The sequence below is a fragment of the Limulus polyphemus genome, unplaced genomic scaffold (assembly GCF_000517525.1).
Source record: "Limulus polyphemus unplaced genomic scaffold, Limulus_polyphemus-2.1.2 Scaffold560, whole genome shotgun sequence".
NCBI lineage: Eukaryota > Metazoa > Arthropoda > Merostomata > Xiphosura > Limulidae > Limulus > Limulus polyphemus.
Genome location: NW_013666170.1, coordinates 160,132 through 177,491, shown reverse-complemented (window position 1 = coordinate 177,491; position 17,360 = coordinate 160,132). Strand labels below are relative to the sequence as shown.

At 34.5% G+C, this 17,360-nt stretch overlaps 1 protein-coding gene across 1 annotated transcript; it reads left to right on the top strand.

Moving 5' to 3' along the window:
• The first annotated feature begins 9,852 nt into the window (after positions 1-9,852).
• Positions 9,853-11,944, top strand: LOC106459110 (forkhead box protein B1-like). The gene has a single exon (XM_013918697.2). The coding sequence runs from the start codon at positions 10,054-10,056 to the stop codon at positions 11,086-11,088; it is 1,035 nt and encodes a 344-aa protein (XP_013774151.1). The 5' UTR covers positions 9,853-10,053; the 3' UTR covers positions 11,089-11,944.
• Positions 11,945-17,360: the final 5,416 nt, after the last annotated feature.

The window sequence follows — 17,360 nt, the reverse complement described above, 5'->3', positions numbered from 1 at the left end:
TATATATATATATATATTACTAACTTTACTGTTACTAATATCTTCAACAAATATCATATAGATAGATGTTTGTCATATCAAACATCTATTTACAACGAATTTTTAATGTGAACTAAATATAACCACATCCTAGTTAAACATAAAACAGATTCATATAACGATAGACATGTAATCGTATTTATATGTATGTCTTTCTTTTTCTCCCTGTTTATTCGTAGATAAGACTATTACAGAAGAGGAAAATCTGCTAATAAATTTTGTTGAAGTCCATCCATTCGACGTTCACTCGTTACTTTAGCAGCTTTTTCTAGTGTGTGACAGCGTCAGTAATCTGTGGATAAACATGGTGACATTTCCAGCTTAGGGTTAATCTGTGCATTCAAACAGATGATTATTAAGTTGTTAGCGCTTCAAAATCAAAAGCGATACATATAAAGAAAAGACGTATTCTTGTTTTCAAGCCAGTTTATATGAATTACTATGGTCTCATAAACTGTAAGAAAAAGAGAACACCCTCATTTGGGCAATAATCAGTAAGTCCAATATCTGTTATAAGCAGTTCTCAACTACAGACGGACATAACGACAACAATAACGATACGTGAGCGGTTGCGATGTCTGCCAGGCGAGGCGTTGTGATAGCTTCTGTACACCTGCGAGGTTAACGCGACTGTGCTGAGAATATACATTGTCAACAGATCTACACCAGGCAAGTTTGTCTGCATGCAGCAATCAAAGACTTTGTAGGTCCAGGCAGACACATGTAATATCCTGTATTTAATTCGTAGTGTTAGATTTGTTACTCGGGGCATAAATAAGTAGCACGACAAGTTTCAGGCTTCTACAATACAAACGGTTCTCCATTCTTTAAAAAGTTGTTCTAAAGTGCAGTGATTGCTCGATTGACTTCCAAAGGTAAAATAATTGTAGTTATCACAGACGGAAACCGATACAACCTACCGTTTTGTAGATATCTACAGGGGTTTTGTTGTATGCGTGTATGTTTGTGTTAATGCTTTCTTCAGGGCAGCAAGAGTTGATACGAAATATATTTCCTTTGAAGTTAGAAGCTATATCTCATTAAAAAAAGTAAACACCGCTTGAAAACCTTATAAATGTTTTTAGCCAAACAAATACCTTCTGAAATGTGTACAAATATACCTTTTATAACGAACAATTATGTATTTTTCTTTACAAATGAGTTATAGAAAACCTAAAGGCATAGAAAACGCATGTACTAGTATTAGAAAATCAGCTAAGAAAGATTTTGGGTAAAAGCGAAACGCTTGGTTAGCTGCATGGTGTTTAAGATTGTGTAATTGTTTGTTTTTGAATTTCGCGCAAAGCTACACGAGGACTATCTGCGCTAGCCGTCCCTAATTTAGCAGTGTAAGACTAGAGGGAAGGCAGCTAGTCATCACCACCCACCGCCAACTCTTGGGCTACTCTTTTACCAACAAATAGTGGGATTGACCGTCACATTATAACGCCCCCCCCCGGCTGAAGGGGCGAGCATGTTTGGTGGGACGGGGATTCGAACGAGAATAAGAAGAAAGTCGAGCGCCTTATCCACCTGGCCATGGATTGTGTAATAATTTGTATTCACAGTTGTAAGCAGTATATCAGGCTCTTCGTTCAAACGAGGTCTATAACAAGAGTTTCGCTCTTGCTAACAGGTTTGTGAAAACATCAACAAAGAAATCCCAATTTTCCTACTCGTCATTTTTTTACTAGATCCCTTCATCTTCAGATAATAATATATATACTAGTGTTGTTTCTATTCAGTTACATACACTAAATTTTGACCTCCTCCTTTTTCCGAGAAAAATAGATTAGGCTAGAATTGGCTTTTTTTTCTTCTCTCTCTCTGCACTCGGGCCGGCATGACCAGCTGGTTAGTGTGCTCGACTCGCAATCTGCGGGTTTGAATCCCCGTCCCACCAAACATGCTAGCCCTTTCAGCCGTGGGGGGCGTTATAATGTTACGGCCAGTCCCACTATTCGTTGGTAAAAGAGTAACCCAAGAGTTAGCGGTGGGTGGGGATGACTATCTGCCTTCCCTCTAGTCTTACACTGCTAAATTAGGGACAGCTAGCGCAGATAGCCCTCGTGTAGCTTTGCACGAAATTCAAAACAAAACAAACCACAACAGATGCCACCTGACATTCCAGTCTTTTACTAAATAAATAAATATCAACTCACACTCTTAACTTTTTAATGCAAGCTGAAGTTTGTTAATAGACATTTATATCCATGTAAATAAAATAATGACCTACGTACTATACCTCATGAATGTATCTTTGTTAAAATCTAAAGAATACAATTAACATCCCTACACTAGAGGCCAACTATTATACTTGTTCATTTTAGGCTTATTTTTGTCTTGATTAATATCAAATCTTTAATCTTTCGTTCTAGAAAAACTATGACTTTTTAGATCAGATCTTAACATTTGATAAGATGTTGTCTGCTTGTGTTATTTCCACGTTCTTGAATAGTCATAAAATGAACATTTGCACATACTTGAACAAACTCACTTAATTCTTGGAAAATGGGAAGAAATATAAGACCATCAATGTGGTACAAATTCATAGATGATATATATTTAATGTATGGAATATTAATTCAGAATCATTTAGTTCCCATGAGTTTTCGAATATAGTTTATATGTTAATAAAACTGACACTTACATATGCCATACTAGGCGGAAATTTGCCGTTTTTAAATACTATCATTCCTGTTAAGGATAGGGAGATCATTATTGGTATTTTTATAAAGCTATTTATTTCCATTTCGATTGATATCATCCCCTGTAATATAAAGAGGTGCAGTTATTGGTTATCTTCGTCGGATGGATAAAACATGTAATTAGGGAAGTGTGGGAGGAGGCTAGGGAAATTGATAATTCTTTTAAAAAAATGCTTACCTACAGGAATATATACAAAACATAAGATATTTTGATAGGAAAAAAAAACAGACATGTTCCCTTGAACCATGGAAATAGGAAACGCACATTTAAAGGTCAGGTTGCATGGGTGATTCTCCGTATAAGCGATAATATCACCACAAAACTGAAGTGAATAATTAGAACATCAGGCTTACCTATTAAAATAGTACAAAAATCAGGAATCGTCCTTAAATTACAAATAAAATATTCAGAATATACAAAAGAAATATCATGTTTAAAACATAAGTGTATAGCAGTTAAATATGGAGTCATGATCGATGTCATTGTAAGAATGTTGTTTGGCAGATGCTCTAGTCCGTATATATAGGAGAAACATGTCGACCCGAATGCGTGACAGAATATCTTAATATATATAAATGTGACATGCAAAACATATATAATAATAATACTGTTGCTGAACGTTATAGTAAAGAACATGAGATATCTTAAACAGATAAAATCGGAAAAATCAGATCGAAAGCCCCCCCCCCAATAGCACAGCGATATGTCTGCAGACTTACAACGCTAGAATCCGGGTTTCGATAGCCGTGGTGGGCAGAGCACAGATAGCCCATTGTGTAGCTTTGTGCTTAACTTGAAAAACAACAACAACAACAACAGATCGAAAGATTAAAGAATCCATTTAATCACGAAAAATAAACCTAAAATGAACAAATATAAGCTTAGTTTCCAGTTTAGATATATTGATCGAATTCTTAAGATTTTAATATGTTTGAATTTAACAAAGTCTCTGTACACTTTCACAATAGTTTATAAATATGTATATAAACACTGAAAAAAAGTGTATGTATTGATATAATAGAAAATAAGAATACAGGTATCTGTGAACATACTCATAGATACAAATATGAATATTTTAACAGTTTTCCTGCTCGTATACCTATATTGTTTACTTAGCATTGTTGGCTCGGTTTATTTGAATAATTCAAATTCAAGAATGTTTGATATTTTCCATATAATCGAACCTTTTAGACACGTGTATTAGTGTTTAAATACCTCATGACGGTGTTCCAATTCAGTTTTAACTGGATTAGGGAATCTGTATAATATCAATGGCTCCTGATAAAGCTATAATATTGGAAGAATGAGCAAATAAAGATACATTCTTGAGATGTAGTAGTTATCAACTCAATTTACACACTATATATATAATTTGTATTGACACTTACAGTATAATAGAGATCCTTCTTCAGTATCTGCACTGTGGGAATGAAATTTTACGTCTATACCTCGGACATTTTTCGAAGTCATAAAACAAAATGTGGTTAAAGTTTAAGCAATGACGTTAACGGCACCTACTGTCTTGAACTGAAACTCAGAAATGCACACTGCAATCAAGATACATTTATCATAAAGATTTGTTTGTTGTTTTTTAATTTCGCGCAAAGCTACACGAGGGCTATCTACGCTAGCCGTCCCTAATTTAGCAGTGTAAGACTAGAGGGAAGACAGCTAGTCATCACCGCCAACTCTTAGGCTACTCTTTTTACCAACGAATAGTGGGATTGACCGTCACATTATAACGCCACCATGGCTGAAAGGGCGAACATGTTTGGTGTGACGGGGATTCGAACCCGCGACCCTCAGATTGCGAGTCGAGTGCCTTAACCACCTGGCCATGCCGGGCCATCATAAAGGTAACAGTCAGGTTTTCAGTCGCAGTAATATTCTAAGACTTAATAGTTTTGAAGTATTTGAGCATCCACGAATACAAATGCTAGTTAATTAGTATCATATTCCAATAGTAGACATGAAATATTAGAATTTGTTTGTTTTTTCGGATATTCGCGCAAAGCTACACAATCTAACCTAACCTAACCTGCGCTAGCCTCCTCCAATTTTGAGCTGATAAACTATAGAGAAAGCGGATAGTCAAAGCCCCACCGCTAACTCTTGAGCTACTGTATATTTTATATTTATATATACTTCATATTTTATATTATGTAATCGAATAGTTGGATTTTACTGTCACTCTTAGAACGAACCCATAGTCCCAAAAAGCCGAGCGCGATGTTTTTATGGTAACGAGCAATGGAACCCTCCGATCCACAGTATAGCACACTAACTACTAGGTCATCCTCAAAGTATTGGAAACATACCACTAGATCTATCAGTCAACTGTGATTGCATACATATGCTTATTAGAAGGTTTTTTTTTTTTTGTATTTTATTTTGGATACTACAGGTTTTCTAATCACTTCATTCCACAACCCCATTTGGAAACAAACGGAATTATCTGCCATTATCTTCGAGTTTTTGTCGTGTAGATAGTTTTTATCTGGCGTTTACGACATTCAAAAGTTCTTTGCTATGGCATGATACCCAACGGTAAGTTTTCAGCTACAAGTTAAGTTATTGAAAATGTTCATCAAATAAAAATTACTAGCAGAAGATCATCGGTTTTCTTGTAATGTGGTGTGTACAAAGTAAGCAGTCGTGCACAAGCTGAAATATTTGTTTATTTGTAATTAAGCACAAAGCTACACAATGGGCTATCTGTGCTCTGCCCACCATGGGTATCGAAACCCGGATTCTAGTGTTGTAAGACAAACCGCTGTGCCACTGGGGGGGCCAAGCCGAAATAATACACGTTATTCGTTCAAGACTAGAATAAGGTTATGTACATTCTATGTGAACAAAACCGACACCTTTTCATTCACTTTATGTAAACATCATTCCTCATCTTCAATTTTAAAAATAAGAATTTCCCAAATTCTGGACTTTCTTAAGATTTTAATCATCAGTAAATATATTTAAATTCAAACTATACTGCCTTTATATTTCAATGAAGTGAATTTAGAGATAATTTGTTTTTGCATTTTGTACTTGTTCTAATCAAATATATTTAAACGTTTTTTTATGTTTTATAAATGTTGATTTAGAATTTATAATATATATATTTATATTGAGTGCACGTATATATTCTCGTCAATATAAACATATCTGTTTGTGTGACTGAACTTTTTGAAATAGCGCCTATACATGTTTGAAATATGCAATAGCTTATACAGTAGGCTTAATCGTGGTTTTTCTTTAAATCTCAATCGATAATCATGTGCTCACTTGAAACAGAAGACAACCAGTATAATGCTCGTGCACTAATGTTTATATAAACTCTACAGATTATTCACTTTGAAATGCATAATTCTGCTGCATTTAGATTGAAGATAAATATTGGACATTTGCAACAAGTCAAGTGACGGAAGATATAAAAATATGCAACTTACAACATTTTATTCTAGGCATAAAAATGTACCTCTTGACCCGCATGCTTCTGTACCCTTTAAATGTGTTTGTTAAAATATTTACTGTAACATTAACCTGTACACTTCTTATTCATTAGATATGCAGCAAAAAATAACAAACATATAAATACGTGTACTAATATTTTCTTTGTTTGAATATTATGTGTATAGACGGTAACTCATTCCGTTAGGTTTACGTGTTCTATTTATTGAGCCCCCCAGTGGCACAGCGGTGTGTCTGCGGACTTATTACGCTAGAAACCGAGTTTTGATACCCGTGGTTGATAAATCACAGATAGCCCATTGTGTAGCTTTGTGCTTAACTTCAAACAAACACGCTGTTTATTGAAGGTTCTAAATCTTATGTCTTCCACTCGAACCAACAAACTAAAGCAATGCATGACTAGTTTAACACGAAGAATTTACTGACAAGCTAACTGTAATACACATACCAATTTCTCTGTCTAGTGGGACCGATCATGGCCAATTTCAGTCTTTGTATTCGAGGATTCATGGTTCTTGTCCATTGCGACAAAATCGCACTTAACATACTGGAGCTGTAGGTGTGCTATAGGAGTAACGGTCAAATCAAGGAAGATTAGATCAAGAGCTGGCAATGGGTGCTGTTCACTAGTTGTCTTCTTTCTCTCTGGTCTATCAGCTCACAGTTAGGGGTGGCTCTGTACACATATCCCTCAGTAGTTTTGATCGACATTCTGAAACAAACAACCTCTAATTAGAAATTTAGTGGAACTGTCTGTACAGTTTAAACCTTATCGACTTATCCATATTAATTTCTGCCCATCTATCTGTTTGTTCTCAGATATAAAAATAAAATGTATGCTTAGTGACGCATGTTTATGTATAATTATTTATTTTAATCATGAAAGCTGTAAAGAAAGTAAAGACGATAAGGTCAGAATCTTCAAGACAGCATGATAATACCCACATTAATATCCTTTAATTTTAATATGTATAAGGATTACTTCGTTAAGCGTAAAAAAGGGTGTTTGTTTGTTTGTTTGTTTTAGGGCAAAGTCACATTGGGGAATTGAACTTCGGATTCTAGCGTTGTAAGTCCGTAAACGTACCGCTGTCCCACCGAGGGACATCAAAAACAGAGCATAAAAAAGGGTGTTTGTTTGTTTGTTTTAGGGTAAAGTCACATTGGGTTTTTTGCTGCTTCTACCGCGGGGAATTGAACTACGGATTCTAGCGTTGCAAGTCCGTAAACGTACCGCTGTCCCACCGAGGGACATCAAAAACAGAAAATTACCTCTCAGTACGAAGTCTTACAACCTTTGCATTTTTTATCAGATACTTTCCATGCAGAAATTACTAAAAATGAACGTATCTCGGTTACATTTCTACTCTTAACAAGCGTGATTACTCCAGTGTTGAAAAACTGTCAATAAAACGTTTTTAAATCACGTAAAAATAACAATAAATATTTTTTTTAGTAATAACGGTTTACTAGTATAATTTATTTCATGAATTTTTAATGTTAGTCATTATGTAACAAGTTTAATTGTTTGTTATCAGGTATTCGGGCAGAGATACTCAGTCGTCCCTAATTTGGAATTGATAGACTAGGAGGAAGGCGGGTGCCTAAATCAAAAACAACCATCGCCATCTCTTGTATTAGTACTGTCTGACCGAATAGTGGGATTTAACCTTTACACTTATAACGCATCCATTTCGTTTTTGTTGTTTGCGATGCTAGATTCGCAGATACACAGTACGAGACGCTAACCATTTGGTCACGCATGGCTCCTTTATAAAACAAACTTTCATAGTGAACATTAACCTGTGACAGAAGGAAAATAATAAAACATTTAAACTACTTCTCTATAACACCTTATTTAAAACATATCATTGTAAGGTATACTAAGAAATACACTGAGAAAATTACAAATAAAATTATAAAAGTAGACGTGATTGGTCAATATTCAAGCCAATGAAAATTTGCTGTACATTTTAACCAATGTGAACTTCATTATACTTTGTAAAACATACATTTACCGCTTGTGTGTATTTTAACGTTGTTGTTTTTTTTTCCTGATTAGTGCTATTTTTCTATTTGAAGTCCATATATTCTTGTCTTCCAAAGCATATACCTTTCTGTTGCATTGTAGACCTTTAAGTTCAAGAACATTTGTGATATATGACACTACAAGTATTTTATGTTTCTGCTACTCTGTGAATAACGCTTAATTCTCGTTAAATGTTAATAGTCTTTGAACAACTAAGCAATTTCGGTTTAAAATTTTTAGATATTGAAGTAATGGCACTGTGTACACTGATTGAAATGAAATTCATAGTGTTTTACTATTGTAATTGCTCCCCGGTAGTAAATCTCCTAACTTACAACCCTATAATCTGAGGTTCGATTCCCCGCAGATAGTCCACTATGTAACTTTGCTCTAAAAATACAGCAGCGACAACTGTTGAAAATAAATACAAGTTTGCTACACCACCAGGACACAACTGGTTTTGTGTGTTTCACATAATTATGGACATGGTTATATATACATATGTAAAATTAAATGAACTTACATTTCTATACAAAGCAGTATATTTCTCCCATGTTTAATGTTTGATTGACGAATAAATAAGTAGAGAATTGTATTATTATTATTATTATATTGCTTTTCTTTCTTAGTCATGTGTTGCTGAAAACTCAAAAATATATTTAAATCAAACGCGTGCCGATGTATTGGAATAGTGTGTTTAATCCTTACAAAATTTTGCCTTTATAGTAACCCTTGTTGTCACCTATCCTTAAGAAGGAGATAAACCACTTGAAACAGAAATTATTAAAGAACCTTTTACATTTTGATAGAATCTGTATAGAATTTTACCCTCAAAAACTTTTACACAAGAATTGTTGAAGAACGTATTGAGTTTTACTGGCAGCAGCATAAAGATTACTGTTAAGTGTGAATTTGCGGTGGAAGCTAACTCAATGCGTATTGACCCAATCCACTCAAACCGGGGAACCAGAAAATTTCCCAGAGCATAATTTATCTTTCACCGGTGTTGGTGTCGTGGCGAAAGTCACAAAAAGCCAGCCGACTAACAATAGAGCTATTCCATTTCCCTATACACAATTGTTGTTGCCCCTTGTACTGCATTGAGGTAAGTATTTATACTCAGTTGTTGGGAAGTGAAAAGGCTTAGTCGTAGAAGGTTTTGCCCACAGGATGACCGAATCAAAAGCTATCACCTTCCTGAGTGTTATCAACGGGGAAAGAGAGGTGCAAGCAGGACCGCATCTAATTCGCAGGAGGGAGAAGCGAAAAACGGCTCTGTATAATAGACAAGCTACCCTGAAAAACACTCGCAGCCGCTACAGAATCTAAACATTGGTACTTACATTTTGAGAATAGTTCTTTGCATTATGTCTCCTGGTGAGGAGCGCCCTTACAGTGAGCGTGCGTGCCCATGATAACACCCCATTGTCAGATTGACAGTCCTTTGGGAAAACCGATTGGCTGAAATGGACCCGCCTCTGTTTTAAGGGTTTGCTTTCATTAGAAGAAGCGTGGCTAAGACTTCTTGAGTGTCTAGATAGGTGTTTCTGAACCTGTTTTGCCTGCATCAATTGTATTGCTGCCATCAGGCCAAACGCGCGTGGTAGCTGAGCGAGGTGTTGAAGTCACGCACTCGGGGTCACCCCTTGTTTGTGCAGCAAGCCTTTGTGGAAGCCGCCATATTGACGCGACCAATGGAACGCTTTATCAGCAAATCTCTGGTCAAGAAAGACCAAAAGTAACGAAGTGAGCGTTGGATAGTCTTTTCTTCCGAAAATCTCTACAGATCAAGGGGCTCTAGGGTGAAAATGCCTCGCCCGGGCAGAAGCACTTATGGAGATCAAAAGCCTCCATATTCCTACATTTCTCTGACTTTCATGGCAATTCAGAACTCGCCAGAAAAAATGTTAACACTAAGCGACATCTACAAATTTATTATGGACAGATTTCCTTATTATCGTAAAAACACACAAAGGTGGCAGAACTCTTTACGGCACAACCTTTCGTTCAATGACTGTTTCATTAAGATCCCCAGGCGACCCGACCGACCGGGGAAGGGCAGCTATTGGGCCCTGCACCCTGGATGTGGAGATATGTTTGAGAACGGCAGTTTTCTCCGACGTCGAAAGAGATTCAAGTTGCCCCGTTCACTGAGGCATGCCACGGCAGCCGCTTTTGCCGAACTGAAACAACTAGAGAATGACACACATAACGCTGTTCAAGAACAAGCGAAACTTCGGCTCGCAGCTCTGGCCGCGGCGCCGTCACACCTACAGCCTTTCTGTACAGACTCATCGAGGACGATTGACAAACAACCGTTTACAATCGAGAATTTGATCGCTCCCGACTACAAAGTTCCTGGACATCCATCATCCTATCAAGGTCTTGCACCGGTTGTTCATCAACCCGTATTACCAAATTTTCTGCCGGCGTTTCCTTGCTCCCTTCCGTGTGTTTCGGCAGCGTCTTGGACCTCTCCTATCTCCTCGACGGACTTTCCCTTTGTATCAGCTGGACTGCATTCAAGAAATTTTCCCCACCTTCTCAACATGACCATGGCAATCCATCCTAAGCCGCCAAGTACAATACCTTTACCCCACACCATCTCTACGCTGTCAGGAACGATGCATACATCGATCCCATTTTCTATGCCATCTCTTCCGCTAAAATCAGGACTTCAACCGGCCTTCCAGTTCCCGGGCCTTCACGCCGAACGTACGATGTTTGGGACTCTTCCTGCGGTAACCTACACATCTTGCTCACCTCCGATGAGAATCGATTCCGCCTCCAGTGACACTTCTACAAAATCCCAAGACATTGTCTCTGACGACTCTTCAAAATAATCCGGAACGTTCGAGACCAAGGTGAGCAGAATGCATAAGCATAATTACGCTCAATGAGCAACTCTATTGATATTAAACGTAGGTAGGCACGCCGACAAACAAGAGAAAAAAAACAGAACATTTCCAGTCTTTGACCACTAATGTTTCCCGCTACATTTGTTTGCTGTAAGCCTTTGGTATCTTGGATTAATCACTAGACACTATTTACTGAAACTGAAAACGATCAAGTGGTTAGAATAAAGTAAGCAAACAGAAAAGGACGTGCATTTTGCTTCAGAAGTTTAGGCTTAGCGCTTAGAAAAATTTATAGTGGAATGCAAACTTGTATTCATGTATGCATGTAAACTGGTGTCAATACATAAATCTACAGTCATTGAGGGTAAATTGTGTGTGTAAACATTTAATGTGTATATATTATATTCAGTGTTTTATTTAATTTATATATAGTTTTGAAACGTAGAATCAATGCTCTTATCAAAGTATAGGAATATTATTCTAATTAAGTGCCATGTCAACCATTACTATGTCATAACCACATATATATGTATGTCAGGGTTAGCTGCTTAGGGTTCACTAGAGTTTAGAAACCAATACATTATAGCTGTTGTTTTAACATTTTCAATTATTAATTGATTCCAGCGTTGTGAAAGGCTCAGTTGTTATTCGAAGCTGATGCTCAAACTGAAAAGGGGAAAGGGAAAAGGAAATTTAGGGATTTTCGTATTTCATAAAAGTAAGTGTAATGAGATAATAAAGAAAGGCGTAAATTACAAGCTACTTAATTGATTTTCCATGTATATTTATATCAAAAGAGTCATGTTTCGAAGTCATATGTAAATATTGTCCGGTTATCTTGCTTTGTAAATAAATCGTTCAGAAAGAAGGAAATTATTGATTTGTGATTGTTTTCTGTTGTGAAGAACATTATAAATACAATTCTCGGCAAAATAGCGGCTACAAAATTGGCAAAAGAAAAACACGTAACATAAATATTCAACAAATTCTACTTCCAACATTTCTATTTAAGGAACATTTAACACAAATAATACCCAAGTATATATCTGAAAGAGATTTTGATGGCTATAACTTTATGGTCAATGTTTCAATAACATATTGTCCTAATGTTATAATGTCTTTAAAGCCCCTTCCTGAGAAAACTTATAAAAAAACTATACAGTTATGATATTAAAACGAAAAAATTTTAGGCATCAATTTACATGTGCGTGCAGCGTGTGTGTACATTTATATTATTATTTCTTCAAACTTCCATTTCAATATCTTAATCGCATCTCTTTCTTACATAAAAATGCGAGTACATCAGACAATTTTCCTTTTAGAACTGTAGCATACTCTTTTTCTCGAGAGCAGAAGTAATAACTAACAGTCTTGTAGGGTTAAATGATACAAAACTTAATTATATTTATTTTACAGTATCATTACTATTTGTGTAAAAAAAAAAGAAATAGATTTATTTACGTCTTTTTCTTCGTAAGATGAGCCCTCCAGTGGCACAGCGGTATGTCTGCGGACTTACAACGCTAGAAACCGGGTTTCGATACCCGTGGTGGGCAGAGCACAGATAGCCCTTGTGTAGCTTTGTGCATAATTAAAAACAAACAAACAAACAAACAAACAAGATCGTAAGATGAACTTAGTCAGATCTCTTCCCTGACTGTTTAATGATTTGAACAAGAACTATTAATAGATTGGATATTAAACGTCACATCCTTTATATTTACCACTGACTTTATGGCTAATAATTAACAACATTTGGTTGTTCGTGATAAATACAATTTCATGGATTGAATTTTCTATTATTGTTTCGTTTATATGTAAAATAACACTTTTATTCACTCCACTTAAAATGAAGTTATAAATCTGTGTTCTCAGAGCATTCGGATTCGGTACGCTTTGAAAATGAAACACCAAATATTGTAAAATATAACTTACATATCGAACATGTTATTCAATAAAAGGCTAACTAAAAGAAAATAAGTTCAGCAAAACAACAATAGACAGTTCAAATTTTGACAGATGGACACTAGGTTTTCTTAATGGAAGTAAAATACAATTACATGTTTTTTTATTAGCTCAATTGGTTATAGGTAAGTTAAAATTTAAAGCAAGGTAGTACGGGATTTCCTTCTAATGACTGATACATGTGGTACCCATTTTTAAATCAGTTTAAAAACACACTTTTGTGTACGGCCTCTCCAAAATAGTTGTTTTATCATTTTATGTTTCGACAGCATACGAAAAAATGCATTTAAAGTCCGATGATTATTTTAGCTGGAGACAATATACTGAAGGCATTCTTTCAACGTTAGCACTACACAACGCTATGAGCTTTCCAGGTAAAATTTGATGACGAAAAACCCACTTTTTAGAAAATAAAAGTTTGGAGACGGCTTGAATGGATAATGAAGAAAACTTTGTAATAAATGTACAACGTGTCGACAAAACTGTGTCATCATCAGGTTGTACATTTATGATATACTTTTTTTTTTTCATTATCCATTCAAGCAGTCTCAAAACTTTTATTATTCATAAACTATTGAGTTATATGGGAAGTTATTGGGCAATGGACCAGATGACTATAGATAGGTACTCATACAAATACGTCAATAGGTGACTATGTAGGTATCGGTAGTTAAAAAGGTTTGTGTAACTGTTAGGTTTAAGTGTATAAAAGAATCGCTTTAAAATTTCAGTGGTATTGGTACTCTGAAAAAATGCATCTTTTAATGTTAAAATCAAGCCAGAGTTGATAAACAATATTACTTTTATCGTAAGTAGATTATATACTAAATAATTTTAACGAAAGGGGAAAGTTTAACAAATTTTTCTCAAATAACCACATGAGATTGACAATGTATTACCTGAAAGATGTATAACAGTTTGAACTGAACTTTAAAAAGGTTCAGAATCAGTCACTTTATAGTATATGTATCTAGCCTAAAAAAAAAAGACAGGGTGTTTTACATTATTGTGCTATTAACATATTCGTATGACTGGCATATAGAGAAGAATGTAATACCTCTGTATTTGATTGTGTTGTATCCTATATATATATATTTAAGTAAAAAATTATATACATAATAAGATTAAAAACTATAAGTAATAATAAAGTAATATTACAGTTTAATAAAATATATATTCACCTTATAGAAAATTCTTACCATGTTGTTATTTGTACTATTTTCTTTTTCTGTCTTTTCACAAATTGGGCTTGTCTTGAAATCACATTACATATAAAGTAGGTTATCACTAATGAAGCTACAGAATTGGGTTATTTTAGCCTAGTGACCAATGTTACCTGATCTAATAAAGCTACAGAATAGTGTTATTTTAGCCTAGTGACCAATGTTACCTGATCTAATAAAGCTACAGAATAGTGTTATTTTAGCCTAGTGACCAATGTTACCTGATCTAATAAAGCTACAGAATAGTGTTATTTTAGCATCATAGTCAATGTTATCTGATGGTAGCCAGTTCTGAAATTACATTTATCTTTTATATAATTCTATATCAATTCATCCATAGTTCACTGTAAAAACTTATGTACTAGCAGAATAGATAAGAAAACAGATATATTGAGAGAGATATAGGGAACTGGTGTTGTATAAAATGAAGGTTGAATATACCTAATGAAATGCTGTTACAAAATAAAGTTATTTACAACCAAAGTTTTCATTATATATGAAAACAAAGACGAACACAGCGACTATGATAAGTTTTAGTACCATTACATGCTTGATAAATGTTTAAAACTGTTACATGCTTGATAAGTGTTTAGTACCATTACATTCTTGATAAGTGTTTAGTACTATTACACACTCGATAAGTGTTTAGTACTGTTACATGCTTGATAAGTGTTTAAAACTGTTACATGCTTAAAAATTGTCACTGGGCTACTTCGTTCTTAATATGCTTATTGGTTTTCAGTAAAGATTGAACAATTAAAGGCTCTGTTTATTTTTTTAGCATTAAAAGTTTATAATGTTCAAGAGACTGATTAACTGCTGCACATACATGATTGAAATTTATAAATTATCGTTATCTATCTGCCTAATTACATCTATACATATATATACATAAGCCGTTTATCAGCCTTATATATTGCAGTTCATTCTTCTGTCTTTTCATCATTCATTATATTAATCTATGTGCCTTACATTGTTTATTCAATTTTCTATCTGGATGTTTATATATATATATATATCCATACACTGAGGATCATGCTTGAATCATTGGCTATTTCTTCATCACTTGCATGAAGACGTTACAAATTGGTCTAGATTTCATCTAATAAAAATGAATACCCTGGAAACTTGCCTAGAATTTGCTTTGGCTGTGAGATGTGTTTTGTAAGAACTGAAGCCTATCAGGAAATCAATTATAAATAGATAAAGAGACAGAGGCTTTCGTGAAGAAAAGAAACAAAGTATCCAGCTAAAAATAAATAGTGTATTATAAGACTAAACATTGATATTACAAATCTAGAATATAAATGTATTTATATAATAAATCTAAATCCCGATTGAGTTGACAATTATAAGCTCATGACGTATCAAGCATTTGTTTCAGTTCCTCAGCACCAATAATTCTGGGACTAAATGTAAGGAAATATGCACATACTTATAAACCAACCTGTACATAGCTATTGTTCAATAAACCAACCTGTACATAGCTATTGTTCAATAAACCAACCTGTACATAGTTATTGTTCAACAAGAGAACAAATGTATAAAATCAAAAATAAATTAGTCGTTTGTTTTATTCTTAAATATCACTCACATTCAGCATTTTTATTGTCGGGTTTATTTGCTTTTGTAACTTACGTTTGGAATTACGTCATTGACTTGCTCATAGTTTTAACTAACGATATTTCAAACATCCAAAAAAAGTGCATGTACATTAAGTCGCTTATTTCTTTATGTTTTGAATATGAGCAGTTGCCAAAGATATATATATATATACTTATTTTAACTATTTATATGTATGTATGTATCTAGTGTACTACATCAGATATTTCGCTTGTTGGTAACTTGCTTTATTTCTTGTTCAACACTACTGTTGGCCACATGTATGTGTGATACATGAAGCTTAACAATAATAATAATTAAAATGCTAGAAATATCTCTCTTTTTTATTTCACAAAAGGTTTTACAAAGTAAAGGTTTTTATTTATTTTGTTCACAACGTTTCATCAGGTTTACTTGGCATCATCAGGTGAGATGCAACAGCTGAGGCTAACAGAAATTATTTTAAAATAAGATAATCACGTGACTGTCTATAACAGTACTAATCTACAAAACATGTGATTCAGCAATTGAAAACTTATTTAAATATTTTATCAATGAACTGTCAAGCACATAAATATAGAAATAAAGCTTTAAAGGCTGAACCTATGTATTGAAATTTGTTCTGTGCACAAGAGAGGTAGATTAAAATAGATATAACTGAACACCTTTGTATTTACTAAGAACAGGGTTTAGTTTTATAATAACAGGGTTTGTTTCATTCTTCGTCTGTTAATGTTGTATTCTCTGCTGATGATTTTAACTTATGAAGAATCAAAAGAAATTGTTCCTAGACACGTGTTCAAAAACATGAGATGGAGATTTTAAAAGTTCACATAAACGACTAGAAAGTTGTATGTTTGACTCATCAGTATAAAAGCTTCTGCAATCTGTATATTCTATTGCATACACATTTCCTGAAGTATTATTGTCTATATATTTTTCTGGATAGCAGCTATTTTTTCCAGGTACAAATGTAAATTGTACTTTAATGTCAATTCTAATCTTTCTCACTCTCTTGTATATAGAACAAATTTCAATACCTAGACTCAGCCCTTAAAGCTCTATTTTATATCTATCAATCTGGCAGTTCGTGACATTAAAATACAATTTTCATTTCCATTTTGAATCCTTCAGGTTTAGTGGTATGTTATTCGGAGAGTTCATTCGAAATACTGCAGGTTATGCTGTTTGTTAACTGGATTGTTCATTTCAAGCCATACAGGTCATGATTTGTGTTAATTAGACGGTTCATTTGGCATCGTGCAGGTTATGATATATGTTAATAACGGATCATTTCAACTCATGCAGGTCCTGGTGAAAACTAACTGAACGATCCATTTCAAATCCTGCAGGATGTTGTGTACGCCAACTGGACGATCACGTATTACATTTCGATAAGCAAAACCTGTACGCTTATAGGAATCGAATCTACGCCATTAGTGCATTCGAACTATAAGAACTTCTTAA